At 36.5% G+C, this 14979-nt stretch overlaps 1 protein-coding gene across 2 annotated transcripts in view; it reads right to left on the bottom strand.

Moving 5' to 3' along the window:
• fam193a (family with sequence similarity 193 member A) overlaps nt 1-14979 on the bottom strand; it is a 56074-nt gene that overhangs the window by 13229 nt on the left and 27866 nt on the right. For both annotated transcript variants that reach the window (XM_049481374.1, XM_022684433.2), the window contains exons 9-16: nt 14598-14672; nt 14420-14497; nt 13734-13852; nt 11218-11484; nt 9665-9815; nt 7939-8082; nt 5980-6246; nt 2157-2379 (exon numbers count right to left, since the gene is read on the bottom strand). In XM_049481374.1, the coding sequence (XP_049337331.1) occupies nt 2157-2379; nt 5980-6246; nt 7939-8082; nt 9665-9815; nt 11218-11484; nt 13734-13852; nt 14420-14497; nt 14598-14672 (1324 nt within the window). The remainder of the gene's footprint in view (nt 1-2156; nt 2380-5979; nt 6247-7938; nt 8083-9664; nt 9816-11217; nt 11485-13733; nt 13853-14419; nt 14498-14597; nt 14673-14979) is intronic.

Genomic DNA, 14979 nt, shown 5'->3' with positions numbered 1-14979 from the left:
TTTCTGAGGCTGGTAACTCTGGTGAACATATCCTGTACAACAGAGAAACTCTTGCTCTTCCTTTCCTGTAGAGCTTAGATCGGGTCAAAAAATCCAGCCCGATCCGCTCCATAAACTGTCTTTATGAGCCTGAGCCCGATTTAAACCAGACATTTCTTATTTAGTAAGCAGAGCATTAAAACTGAGCTTTTTAAAAACATTTTGAGGCTGTTTGAATGAGCGAAATCTGTTCAGAATGATGTTAATTAACATTGCAACACTGAAGAAGCATAGACCTATTTTTTAAGAAACACATTTATTAAGAACCGATCTCCCTATCTACTCCTAATATATAATTAACAATGTTTAAAAATATAAAATACTTCCTTAACAAAGTATTTTTAAGCATATAGCTTAAACCAAAATTAAACTGAAATAGACCAAGAACAATAACATAATTTGCAATTACTTTTGTCTACTATGTTAATTATGTTAGTTAATTAACAGCTCTTGCTTTCCTGAAGAGATTACATCGGGTACAAAAAATACAGCCCAGGCAATTTTTTTAGTAAGTAGACCATTAAAACTGAGCTTTTTCAAAACATTTTCAGGCTGTTTAAATGAGTAAAATCTGCTCAGAATGATGTTAATTAAAATTGCAACACTGAAGAAGCATAGAGCTATTATTTAATAAAAAAACATTTATTAAGAACCGATCTCCCCGTCTACTCTAATATAATTAACAATATTTAAAAATATAAAATACTTTCTGAACAAACTTTTTTTTATTTTAAGCATATAGCCTAAACCAAAATTAAACCGAAATAGACCAAGAACAATAATATAATTTACGATCACTTTTATCAACTCTTATATAATTAACAATGCTTTAAAATATAAATCACTTTCTGTTTTACTTTAAGCATATAGCCTAAATGCAAAAGACACAAACTGCAATAAGGCTACACACTGCACACTAATAACAATTTACATGCAAAAAAAAAAAGTGCAAGTCAAGTGCGTAATGCGGACGAGCAGAGAAGCTGACGTGATTATAACATTCTAACTTGTGCAACTTTTCTTTTCTTTTTAAACACAGTTTGATTTGTTATTTTGCTGTATGGTGATTATCATGCCTAAGCTTTATATAAAATAGAAATAGCATTAAAAAAAGAGACGCACAGACTATTTTCTTGAGAATCTAAGATCTACTTTCCTGGGGTGATCCTGATGAGTGCCAATTTCATCATCATAATGTGTCTTTTTTGCAACTGAACTTGAGGATACTTTTAAAATTCTTAAAATTCTTCTTTTCAGATTGACTGGCCTTCATTTCTTAAAGTTCTGTAATTTTTTTTTTACTTAGTTGTGTAGTTGTTGCTTTTCATAATATGGATTAAAACATTACTCTATAAATATTCACTATTCACTGTATACCTGTAACTCTACCTCTTCACTACTTTACAACTGATGCTCTCAAACACATTAAGAGACAAGAAATTCAAGTCATTAACTCTTGATGAGTTCAGCACAGCTGCTAACTGAAAGCCTGAATTCCAGATGACTCTACCTCATAAAACTGACTGAGGAAATCCAGCCAAGATTTGCAAAGCTTAAATATATAACATATTCTATTAGGCTAATTGAAATTTTGTGAATCTGAAGAAGACAGTGATGCTTAGAAGTGAAATGTGAGATAGTTTTCACCCACTTATTTTCTCTTTTTTTCTCTTGCTATTATTAGTTATTTTCATTATAGTTATTTTTATTTATTTACTTATATTTTTTGGTAAAAGTTTTTATCTTCTTTATTTCCTCATCACCTTTTTTCTATTATATAGATATTACACTAACTTTTTGCTAATCGTATTTATTTCTAGGAGGGGGAGGTTCGATATTGGGGTAAAGACCTCTTCTAGGGGTTTGGGAGTGGTTGTGGGATTTCGAACACCAATTGTTGTCATTGGATAAATGTTTCACTGTTATATAAGTACAATATAAGTTCCTGTGGTTCTAAAAATGCAATAAAAAAATTGGAGTAAGATATAAAACATATTCTGGTTTGTTGAACACTTTTTTTGTTTGCTAAATAATAATCCCATGTGTTTATGGTACTGTTTGTTTACATGCACTTTAAACCTGTTAAACTCAGTGATGGAGTAATAAAGGAAAGTCACCAGGTAGCGGCTCCTGCAGCAGCACACTGGGGTTCCAGTTTTTCATCATGTGCGTGTCCCACAGGTTCTCGAACTTGAGCGAGGGGCAGGGCAGAAAGCCGTTCCAGTCTCCCGTTCCACCGAAACAACTCTGATAAACGTGTTCCGGTAGAGCCGGGCTGAACACCTGCTGCTGCTGCAGCTTCCCACCACCATGGTTAGACGTTGGGGCTGGAGGAAGAGTCTGCAATACATACAAATAAACATAAATAAGATCAACAAGAAGAAAACATATTAATTACAGCTGGAGATTCTACAACACAGAAAATAATAGAGGCCAGGACTTTCGTCAACTGTCTGCCTGACATTACACCACTAAATCTTGAAGATTTCTATTTAAGCATTAAATAAATAGCTTTTATGTTTGATAAGGAACAATCCTGAAAAGGCATAATTGTAAGTGTTTCATAAAACATACATATATATATATATATAAATAAGTAAATCTGCAACTGTTAAATTACAATGAATAAAATAATAAACATTTTTATGTCTATTTTCAAACCTGCAGAATTTGGGTTGATTTCCATTTTGTTCATATTTCCATGCTTTATTGTTTCATTATAAGCAGCTGGTAGTTAATATCCAGTGTACTAAATCACTTTCATTAGGTAATAATATTGGCCATATTGGCCCTGAATAAATGATTCAACCTCTTTAGCTGCTATGACTGTCAAGGTCTTAGCAATCTGCATGCTAGAGGTGGGAATATCAATAAGAATAAATCCGCCTGGTGCTGCTCATGTAATGAATTATCAATAAAATACTTATACTTTTAACTATTATACACTCTAATCTAACTTTTATTGAAAAGAAAACTCTTGTGTGCATTAAATGCATTAAGTCTGTACATTCAAAAATACGTAAAAAAAAAAAAAAAATTAACATTTTTATCAAAACATGGTAAATTCCATTTATATCTCAAATTATGACATTATAAGGTGTGATTACTTCTGCTATAAAGCAAAATAGTAATAACATGTGGCTACCTCCTAACATAACTGTGTTATAACAAGTGAAAGTGGAACTGACAGAAATGGAGAAAAAAAACCCCCACTAAAAATAGGCTGGGGTTCAAAGGGTTAAGGCATGAATTAGTTAAGGCAAACTTACAGACACAAGCAGAGCAATAGTTCTGGTAAAACGGTCATTGCTGGACAATAAATCACATGTTTTACACCAAAAAAATATTTAATATTTTGAGTTAGGGCTGGAAAATATGTGGCATAAATCTATATCTTCTATGGAACAAAGAAAAGGTCATGGGATACAACACTAGTCTCTGTCCCATGACTTTTGGCATTTCATTTCAGAATGATCGAATAATAAGTATTAATACAAGAGACTAAACAATAATAAATTACTGCAATAATACAGTTTAAGAAGAATAAAGACAGAATTACAGAACAGTAATCTCTGGATGCCGAGCACAGATCAAAAGCATTAGCATAAGTCATGGATTTTTATCAAATTCATTTCGAGAAAGAGACATTTTAATGAAATAAGGAATCGATGAACAGAAACAGAGAAAGGGACCTGCCCAGTCAGAAGTGAAATAGTGTGTGTGTGAGTTTAAGCCCTGTTTCAGAGAAGTGAGCACTGCAGTGGGCTGTAACGCTGATGCAGTACACCCCCTGTTGTTGAGGAAAGGATAATGCAACTATATTAACAAAATATATATATTTTTTTGGCCAAAACTGACTTTTTACACCCTTAGCTGATTAGATCACTTGAATCTACCTTTTTAGGATAAAAGTCTATGTCCTGAGTGTGACTTAAGCTTATTTATTATGAATAAATCAAAATAAAATGTGATTTAGGAAATTTTAATAGCTTTCTAAGACTAGGCTCCTTCACTTAACTAATCTCCATCATCCAGAGCTCGTCCCCAAGATAACTATAATGTAAATTACTTAATATTAATTAAAAAGTCCATAGGCTAAACATATATATATATATATATATATATATATATATATATATATATATATATATATATATATATATATATATATATATTTTTTTTTTTATTTTTTTTTTTTTTTTTAGTTTATTGTTATTTTTTTGTTTGTTTGTCCATAAAGTTAAAAAAGGCTCCACAATGTGTGGCTGTTAAAATGTTAAGAATATAAAGTGTATTCTGTCTTTTTAAACAATTATTTCAACATTTTGAATTAGGATTTTTTGTTAGTTGTTTTGCTTTTTTGTGTTTTTCAGAAATCTTGAAAAAGAAAAAAAAAGTTAGCTGATTATTTGGTGACAGGTGACAAAAAGCAATCTACTTTCACAAGGTTTTTGGTGATAAGTTCTTCCAGATATTACAATGACAAATGACAAAATTACATCTTTTTACAACATAACAGGGGCTAAGATATACTAAAATATATTCAGAAACTGAACTTTGAAATATATAAAATGTTCACTTTTTTCCCCAAAACCACTGACTATAAAGTAAGGATGCACCAAAATATTTACAAACTAAATTATTCAAACCAAAAAGGGTAAAAAAAAAATAATTATGACCAAATAAGTAAAATAAGACTGAATAATCCAAACCAAACAATATTGTGCTTTGCTGGTTTATCTGCTCGGACTTTCAAATATGTTTATGTTATTTTTTATTTTATTAAATTAATTTTAAAAAGTAGTTTTGCCATTTTTTTTAAAACCACAAGACACAAATAGGCCCAAAAACCAGTGTCTCGGAAAATAATATTATAATTAAGATAATTGGTACTTTTGGCAGTGTTGGCAGTGTGCCAAATCCTGCTGGAAAATGAAATCCACATCTCTATAAACGTTGCCAGAAGAGCATGTGTATGTGTGTGTGTGAGACAAATTAAACTACATTAAATTATAATATATTATAGTGTGACGATGCTCGCCGAACTCCCGTGTAGGGAGACACGAAGTCACCGGGTAGTGCAGACCAGCAGTGGGTGTATGGGAACAGGAACCAAGCTGAAGCAGCAGATCCAATCCATGCAGTGAAACTTTTATTTACACGTGCAAAAAAAATATATATATATAAAAAAAAAACAGTATATACAAAAACAAAACGGATTAAATGGTTGCCTGACTAAAAGCAGTAGGCTACATTTCTCACAGCTCTAACTCAATGATCTGTGCTTCTGCTGCAGCAACAGGTGAGTACCTCAGAGCCCCCCAACAACCCCTTTCCCGCCCTTCTTATGGGTCTCGCCCCACCCCCTATGTGGACCAAACCATCCTCAAGGTGAGCTAACCCATTTAGGTGGGTCAAAGTGAGTTTCTTTTTTTAAAAAATCAGCTGATAACATTATAAACCGGTTAAACTTAAATATGTACACTTACAAGCTTATGCTTTCAAAATAGGATTCCTGGACTCCCCCCCCCCAAGCAGAATAAGCCGTGGGCCCTACGGCCTACCCCCCGAAGTGAGCCATCCCATTACAGGTAAGTATTACAGACAGATAATAAAAGGTACGCATTACACTGCTACTGGTGATGAGCATTCTATGCTAGCCTCATCACATATAGTAAATAAATATTATAAATGTATAAATAAATGTGTAAATTTGATTAGATCAAATTAGTAAATATTAATAATGACCATTATCTAGAATACGAGCTGTTTTAGAGTATTTTTAAATAAATACTTTATATCCAGATCAAAGAAAGCACTTTTTGGGCCAATGTATTATTTTAATATATCAGTATTGAAGTCAATATTGTGTGCGTGTATGTGTACATGCATTGCTGCATGATTAATATATGTTTATCTCCATGTGAGTGTGTATCTGACCTTGTTGTGGGTGAGGGGATGGCTGGAGTACAGTGTGGGCAGCAGTGGGCGGGGCAGTTGGGACAGGTTGTGCAGGGGCAGGTGGCCGTGTATGTGGGGGTAGAGGTGCAGTGCCGGGTGGGCCGCAGTTTTCTCAGAGAAGAACTGGTGAGAGCTCGTGTGCAGGCGGCCGGGAGGAAGAGCAGCCGTGCCCAGTCCCGCCGTGCTGCCGTCACCACTGCCCTGATTACACACGTGACACTCGCACGGGTGCTGCACCTGCTCTACCTGAAACACACACACAAAACACACACACACACACACAACATACACAAGGAGAAGCAGTAATGAATAACCCAGATTAAAGATGAGGTAATAATATGCAATAATAACCCATATTATTAACCCAAGCAACACCAATGTAAATATTACATTAGATATAAATGTTAGATTTATATATACATAAAATATATACTGTACCAGATGGATTAGATTACATATACACATGCAATATCAGCTTTAGTTTTGACTAAAATATCAGAAAACATACATCTCAAAAGCCATAACAGCATAATAACTAGAGGTGTGCCAAAAAATCGATTCACATAAGAATCTTGATTCTCATTTACTACGATTCAGAATCGATTTAAAATGTCCCAAAATCGATTCTGAGGGGCGGGTTTTAGACTGATTTTGGGCTGGGTATTTTTGTTGGACCTGGCAACCCTGGGGATAGGGCTTGTCCCTTCAAACGGAGATCTTCCAGACACACACAGAGCGTAGGTGTTTGAGAATCACCGGTAAGATGGCAGAACAAGCACTATATTACCTTAGATTAACGTGTAGTTTCAATGTTTTATGGCAGAATGCTTCATAACAAGCATAAAAAAGATCGCTAGTAGTTAGTTTCAGTAACTGTTAGCTAGCTAACTAGCTAACTTTCCAGTTCCACCTTAAATAACGCTACAGGTGGCAGCGGGCTGCAGCATTTAAGGCGGAACGGAAAAATAACAATAAGCTAATCAGAGCTAATTTCAGCTCCTCATCACAGAGGAATTAAGGAATGGACAATATGAATTAATTTCTCCACCTCCTGCCCCCTTTCTGAAGAAATACAACCACCTTAAATTAACTAGTTAATCAGCAGCTGCTCCTGAACTTTAGCGCTCCACTGCTATCATCACATCAGCCCAGCAGCGTCACCTACACACCACCGCTAGTAGCCTGGTAATAAAGCAGTGTTATTTATTATTTATTTATTGTTCATTAACGTCATTGTGATATCCCAGTGATTTCTCTGTCACTGAGGACCCACATTCCTGCACATTTTATTGTTTTTGTAACACATTACTTGCTCCAGGACCAGTGTATATTATGGAGGGTTTTTTTTCAATACGATTCATAAGCCAGAAGCAGAAATTTTTATAATTCAAATCGTTTTGAATCAAAAATCGATTTTGAATCGAATCGTGGCCCCCAAAATCGGAATCGAATCGAATCGTGAGATAGTAAACGATTCCCACCCCTAATAATAACACTCAAATAATTGTATACAGTATTGTAAAAATACAACTAAATAGTATTTTAATAATTACACATATCTGCTATAGTAATTGAGAAACAACTGCGTAATTACACAAATAAAAAAATATAATTACATTTTTATTTACGTAATTACAGTGATTACAATATGAAAGTGGGAACTTTTTGTTTTACGTCTCTTTATGACAGTGTGATTACAATTAAATGTTAGCTGTTGTAAAATTAGATTATTATGATAAAACAATAGTAATCCTGATTGTACTATCATCATTACTGTTATTAATATTATCAAGATATAATATTATATTTATTATTATGACTGCCTGTTAGAAATCGAAATAAAGTTACGCTAAATAAACGCTACTACATACAGATATATATATATATATATATATATAAATGTAAAATGTTGGCAGGAATGATGTGATGGTGGTATACCTGTGTGTGCGGGTACGATGGAGGAGGACTGTCAGTTTTGCTCCGAGAGAGCTCCCCCTGCTGGCCCAGAGACTGACCCACACGCTCCCCCTCCCCCTCCTCATCATCCCCCTCTGAGGAGCTGCTGCTGCTCCCCCTCGGAGACTGAGGAGAAAATATCAATTCACATCAATCAATTAATCCATTAGACCTTCACTGAGATTCAGAATGAACTAACTCAGGATTAAACTACATCTACTGTGTAATGATAATAAAAAAATACAAAATAAACCACTTTAATTACACTGACAGAATATATAAAGACAGACTATTGTAAACTAGAACATTGCTTACACTGATCACCAAGGTATCCCATGTCACAGTATGATGGTGCTAAGTGGTTTATAGGTGGTTGCTAAGGTGTAGCGATTGTATACATGGTGGTTGCTAAGGTGTTGCTATGGTGTTGTTAAGGTAGTTGCTATAGTATCTGTGGTGGTTGCTATGATGTTGCTAGGTGGTTGCAAAAGTAGTTGCAATAATATCTGTGGTCGTTGCTATGACGTTGCTAGGTGCTTGCTATAGGGTTGTTAAATGGTTGCTAAGGTGTTGCTATGCCATCTGTGGGGGTTGCTATGGTGTTACTAGGTGGCTGCTAAGATGCAGCCAGGTGGTTGCAAAAGTAGTTGCATTAATATCTGTGGTGGTTGCTATGACGTTGCTAGGTGCTTGCTATGGGGTTGTTAAATGGTTGCTAAGGTGTTGCTATGCCATCTGTGGGGGTTGCTATGGTGTTACTAGGTGGCTGCTATGTTGTTGCTAGGTGGTTGCAAAAGTAGTTGCATTAATATCTGTGGTGGTTGCTATGACGTTGCTAGGTGCTTGCTATGGGGTTGTTAAATGGTTGCTAAGGTGTTGCTATGCCATCTGTGGGGGTTGCTATGGTGTTACTAGGTGGCTGCTATGTTGTTGCTAGGTGGTTGCAAAAGTAGTTGCAATAATATCTGTGGTGGTTGCTATGACGTTGCTAGGTGGTTGCTATGGGGTTGTTAAATGGTTGCTAAGGTGTTGCTATGCCATCTGTGGGTTGCTATGGTGTTACTAGGTGGCTGCTAAGATGCTGCCAGGTGGTTGCTAAGGTAGTTGCTATGGTATCTGTGGTGGTCGCTATGGTGTTGGTAAATAATTGCTAAGGGGCTGCCAGGTAGTTGCTAAGGTGTTGCTATGGCATATGTGGTGGTTGCGGGCGTGTTACTAAGTGGCTGCGTAAGATGCTGTCAGGTGGTTGCTAGGTATTGCTTTGGTATCTATGATGGGTGCTATTGTGTTGCCAAGGTGTTGCCAGGTGGTTGCTACAGTAGTTCCTAAGGTACTTGGTAAGGTACTCGCTATAGTACCTGTGTTGGTTTCTATTGTATTGCTAGTATTGTTAAGTGTTTGCTAGGTGGTTGCTAAGGTGCTGCCAGGTATTTGCTCAGGTTAGAAGTTGCTAAGGTGCTGTCAGGTATTTGCTCAGGTTAGTAGTTGCTAAGGTGCTGTCAGGTATTTGCTCAGGTTAGTAGTTGCTAAGGTGCTGTCAGGTAGTTGCAAGGGGGGGCTATGGTATCTGTCATGGTTGCTTTAGTGTTGCTAAGTGGTTGCTAAGGTGTTGCTATGATATCTGTGGTGGTTGCTATGATATCCGTGGTATTGTTAAAATAACTCTAATTGCTAAATCAGAGTAAGCTGTTTTTGTTAGAAGACCCACCTCATCTTTGAGAGCCATGTTCTCTCCCCCTCCGTTCAGCTGTGCGTGGATTCCGTTCATACTGGCCACAACTCCAGCATCTTCATACCTGCTCAGGGGGTAAATGGCTGAGAGTGGAGGCACTTCATCGTCGTCATCTTCATCACTACCGCTGCAGTAAAAAAACAACAACACAAAAACAGAAAGTTGTCAGTAGCAGAGGGAAGCAGGAAGTGCTGTAAGATTTTGTGGGAAAACAAAACTGCACTGACTTTAGACTTGATAATAAAACACAGTGGATCAACACCAGCAGATGACATGTCTCTCCAAACCATCACTGATCATCAGTACATTTTACATTTCATTTAAAGTAAATCAAGGGATCAGAGTCTGGAGGAAGAGTGGAGAGACACACAGTCCAAACTGCTTGAGGTCTAGTTTGAAGTTTCCACCAATCAGTGATGGTTGATGGAGTGATGGAGAGACATTACATTTGTTTCCCTCTGCAAGAAACTTTTCTAGAGATGCGGATTTCATTTTCCAGCAGGACTTGGCACACTGCCCATATTGCAAAAAGTACCAATTGGTCTTACATGATATTAACATTTTCTGAGACACTGATTTTTGGGTTTTCATTGGTTGTAAGCCATAAATATTTAACAATAAAATTAGGCCTGTCACTATATGTTTGCAATAAATGATATTGTTGCCATTTTAACACCATTAAATGGCACTAATATAATGATAACATAATATCATAACAAAGGAATTCTATCTATTTAAAGACAATAAACTTTCAATTTCTGTTCATGGGCCTAATCTTGGAACCTGAATAGTTTCCAGCTTGAATCAAAGTAGGGTATATATATATATATATATATATATATATATATATATATATATATATAGCGAAGTGCAGAGGCAGGGGAACCATGGGTCCGCCCCACACCATGCAGCCCCAGTCTGCCCCAGCTGGCACACGTTGGACCGGCATTACGACCCTGCCTCAGCCTTCACTCGAGAGATACGCTGACGATGAGAGGAAGGATAAGGCAACAAAAACCTAAGAGACACTAAAGTTAAGCAACTAGAGCCGCACTGGGCATTTCTATGTGTCTTTTAGTTAGTTTTGAGTGTTGATGGAGGACATTTTTCCTAATAAAGGTACATTTTGATTTCATTCACTCCCTGTGTCTGTCTCTCTGTGCTTCTGCACTACGAGTCATGCCTACAGTCACAACATATGTAAGTGCATTTTGTAAGTGCAAACACAATGGACGATACCACGATTATTAACATGATAAGGACATGTCATTAGGTCATTTATTAAACGATACATCGATAATGTATTTATTGTGACAGGCCTAAATAAAATAAATAAACACTCTGTCTGTAATACATCTATATATTGATATGAGTTTCTCATTTTGAACAGAATTACGGAAATAAAGTAACTTTTCAATGATATTCTAATTTTTTGAGATGCACTAGTCTGTTCTGAGATATCTGAACTGTATAATGCAGCGTTCCTCACAGGGTTAACATTTCTCTTAGAGCACAGCAGTATGACTCACAACGTGGGGGCTCCGTCCTGAGGCAGGAGGAGGCGGGGGTGCTGCTGGATGGTGATTGGGGAGCTGGATGCTGATCCTGACCCAGATCCAGACCCGGATCCAGAGCCACAGCTTCCAGAGGAGATGCTGGGAGGATGCACCTCAGCCAGATAGTCCCTCGGAGGATCTGCCTGCAGCGGTAACTTCAGGTGCAGCTCCTCCCCCACCGGGGCATCCATGATGCCACATGTGAGGATGTGCGAGAGGCTGCAGTCGTCACACGTGCACCTGATGAAGGAAGGAGGAGGGGCATAGAAAATAAATGAGCTTGGATTGGTCAAGCAAAAGAAGACTCGTTTATCTGCATTCTGTACATTCTACTACCTGTGAGAAACACAAATAATTTAAATAAAGTGTAAGTAGCTCTGGTTTAGAGCATTAGCATCAGCTATGGCTAATAGCTAAACTAATTCTGCTTAATTCATAATAGGGCTGAAATATCAAGCACGGATTAGTAGGGGTGAAATAATGCACTCTGCTTATAACCTGATTTAATTCATGATTTTGGATTCAAGATTCAATTTTCTCAGGATATTTGAAAGAAATGTTAAATGAAAAATAATAATTAAATTTCTTAAATGTATACACAATGCCAAACACACTTTGTATAACAAACACCCCCTGAGTAAATACATGTATACATACTGTTTATTAGACCTATTGTACAGTTTTAAGGACTGTTTTAACAACCCCAGCTCCCACAAGTCAAAATAACACATCCATACTAATCCCTGGTAGGAGGGGTGAACAACTCTGGTTGCTCGTTGGCTTAATAACAAGTGACTGACATCAAAAAAAGCAGTTGTGTGATTGCTTTCAGTACAAAAGTATTGACATACAGCATTTTCCACCCTTAGCTTACGCCCACTGGCTCTCCAGCCTGCACTAGTGCAATTCCGACCTCTGGTGTTCAACCAATGCAAGTGCCAGTGGTGGTGCAATAAATTTTTTTTTATTTTTACATGATATAAAAACACGGCGGCTTATATACTAGTGTGGCTAAGGAGCTTCAAAACTGCAAAAGTTTACTCACTCAAATAAACTATTAAGCGTGTACATTAATCCAGGGCTTGTCTGGACAAAAGTATTTGCAGATACTCAACATCAGTGTGAATTGTGTTTTTAAAGTGGTGCTCTGAGCAGAGTGGAAAGCTTGGATAAAAAGCAGCGAGAAATAATTTACTAATACCGGACGCATGCAAAGAGGAACTTTTGTTCAAATCTGCCAGCGGATCCTGACAGCGTGGAGCAGAGTCAAAAAATCTACTATCAGCAACAGGTTTCTAAATGCTGGACTGCTGCATGATGAGGATGTGTCTGGAGACAAATGAAAAGTATTTTTGCAAAAATCAAACACAATAAAAACAATTTCATACGAAATCTGAGCCAATCAGTCTTAAAATTTCATAAATGTACATTTACCCATCATGAGTTCTGTCAACAATTATACAAGACATTTTGATGACATTTTAGAAAACAGAACAAGGCTGTTACCATTAGATTTGGAAACCATAAATATTTTTCCATACAATATGTTGGAAATACTACAAAGACCATAATTCTTTGCAGCAGGATAAGGTGGGGCCTAGGGTTTATAAGATCAGTGTTGGCCATTTTTACTTTACTCAGTTTGGCATGGTCTGAGGAATTGTACATTTATGGATTGAAGACTGTTTTTCCTATGGGTGTGTGTTTGTGTAAGTTTTTGATCAATCACTTTATCCATTTATGTTAATCTGTCAATTTTTATTGCGTCCATTTGTTTCCTTTGTTTTGTTGGTCACTTTGTTTGCTGTTCCTTTGTTGCACTGTTTGTATTGTGTTTTACTGTTCCTTATATATTTTTTATATTTATTTGTAGATGAACCATCCATGCATCCATCACCTTCCTTCTTCCTTCAACCATCCACTCATCCTCATCCATGCTTTAATCACTATCCATTCATGCATCAGTTATCTTGATTCTGCTCTGCGTCATTATAAAAGACACTGAATAAAGTGCATCAGTTGTAGGCTGTTCATCCTCCTGTGCTTTAATGAACACACCATCGTGACAGCCAATCTTTCAGTAATGAAACCCAACAAAACTGTACACAATAGTTTCCATTTTCCATACTTTTCTAGAACTGGAAATGTATAAAATCAAATTCTGCACTTTTCCATACTTCCATATTTCCATACTTGCGTTGGAACCCCTTGATACTTCATTACACCATTACTGATCAATCATAACATAAGCACCACTAGACCCATATTTAGTAATCTCCCACTACAACAGATCAGATCGGGTCAGAGATCGAGAAACTGACTCCACAGGATCTTTATTTGCTGCATAATAATACAGTATATACACATTTGGCAGATGCCACTATAGATGAAGAAAATCAATGTTCCTTCACTTCACCGGTCAATAGTGATAATGTTATGGCTGATAAGTGTATAAAGGCTCACAAACACACAGCCTGAAGGTACATTACCTTCTCCTGTAGTTGCAGTTGGGACAGTCTGGGATGTTGAGTCTAGAGGAGAGCATCTGCTTTACGGTGTCTGTGAAGGTGCTGTCTCCTGCCAGAGACTTCTTACTGTTCTGCAGGAACTGAACAGACATTGTTAGCTCAGATTAGATCATTTCATTATGAACAAAAATAAACTTCACAAATGGTATTATCATCACACAGACACTGCACTTAATCACACTCATCTTACTTTACAGACCATATACAGCTCTGGAAAAAAAATAAGAGACCACTTAAAAATGATGAGTTTCTTTGATTTTACCAAATTGAAAACATCTGAAATATAATCAAGAGGAAGATGGATGATCACAAGCCATCAAACCACCAAACTGAACTGCTTGAATTTTTGCACCAGAAGTAAAGGCATAAAGTTATCCAAAAGCAGTGTGTAAGACTGGTGGAGGAGAACATGATGCCAAGATGCATGAAGAAAACTGTGATTAAAAACCAGGGTTATTCCACCAAATATTGATTTCTGAACTCTTAAAACTTTATGAATATGAACTTGTTTTCTTTGCATTTTTCTTTGCCATTTCTCATTTTCTGCAAATAAATGCTCTAAATGACTATTTTTATTTGGAATTTTGGAGAAGAATTTGGGAGAAGGGACTTTTGTTGTGCAAAAAAAAAAAAGTTATGAACATTACCTGCTCCTCAAAAAACCTTCTCTGTTTGAAGATCTCCCCATCTTCTTTAAGCATGCGCTGCTTAGTCCTTAAAGACATCTAGGCAATCAAAACATTTACAATTAATTTATTTGAAGTATAAAAACTGAATCATCAAACAAAAGTTGAAGAAAAAAAAAGTTGCGATAAAACAACTTACATTTTTACTGATTAGAGACTTATGTGGTTCAGTCCGCTGATTTGTGAGGTTTTGCCCTTCCACCTTAAAAAGTAACTGAGAAGCAGAAAAACAGAGAAACTGTTTAAAATAAAGTGAAGTGTTGGCCTTTAGCAAGCAATTAAATACTAATATCTGTCAAACCGGTTACAGACATTTCCTAACTCTGCCTTTCCTCCTTCAGTCAATAAACATGCGCCTTTCTAGGACAACAATCCCCAGCATGCATCTGACAATATCATATGTTTGGACTCAGCCAATCGCTTCAATTTCTCATGCTCATCATTCCCGGAATTCTAGAATTATTTTCAGCTGTTAATCATTTGTACGTGTATATATACCCGTTTGTTTGCATAGTTTTTTT

Source organism: Astyanax mexicanus, chromosome 7 (genome assembly GCF_023375975.1).
Source record: "Astyanax mexicanus isolate ESR-SI-001 chromosome 7, AstMex3_surface, whole genome shotgun sequence".
In the NCBI taxonomy this organism is placed as follows: Eukaryota; Metazoa; Chordata; class Actinopteri; order Characiformes; family Acestrorhamphidae; genus Astyanax; species Astyanax mexicanus.
The sequence above is the reverse complement of the archived record's forward strand: the minus strand, read 5'-3'. Positions and strand labels throughout refer to the sequence as shown.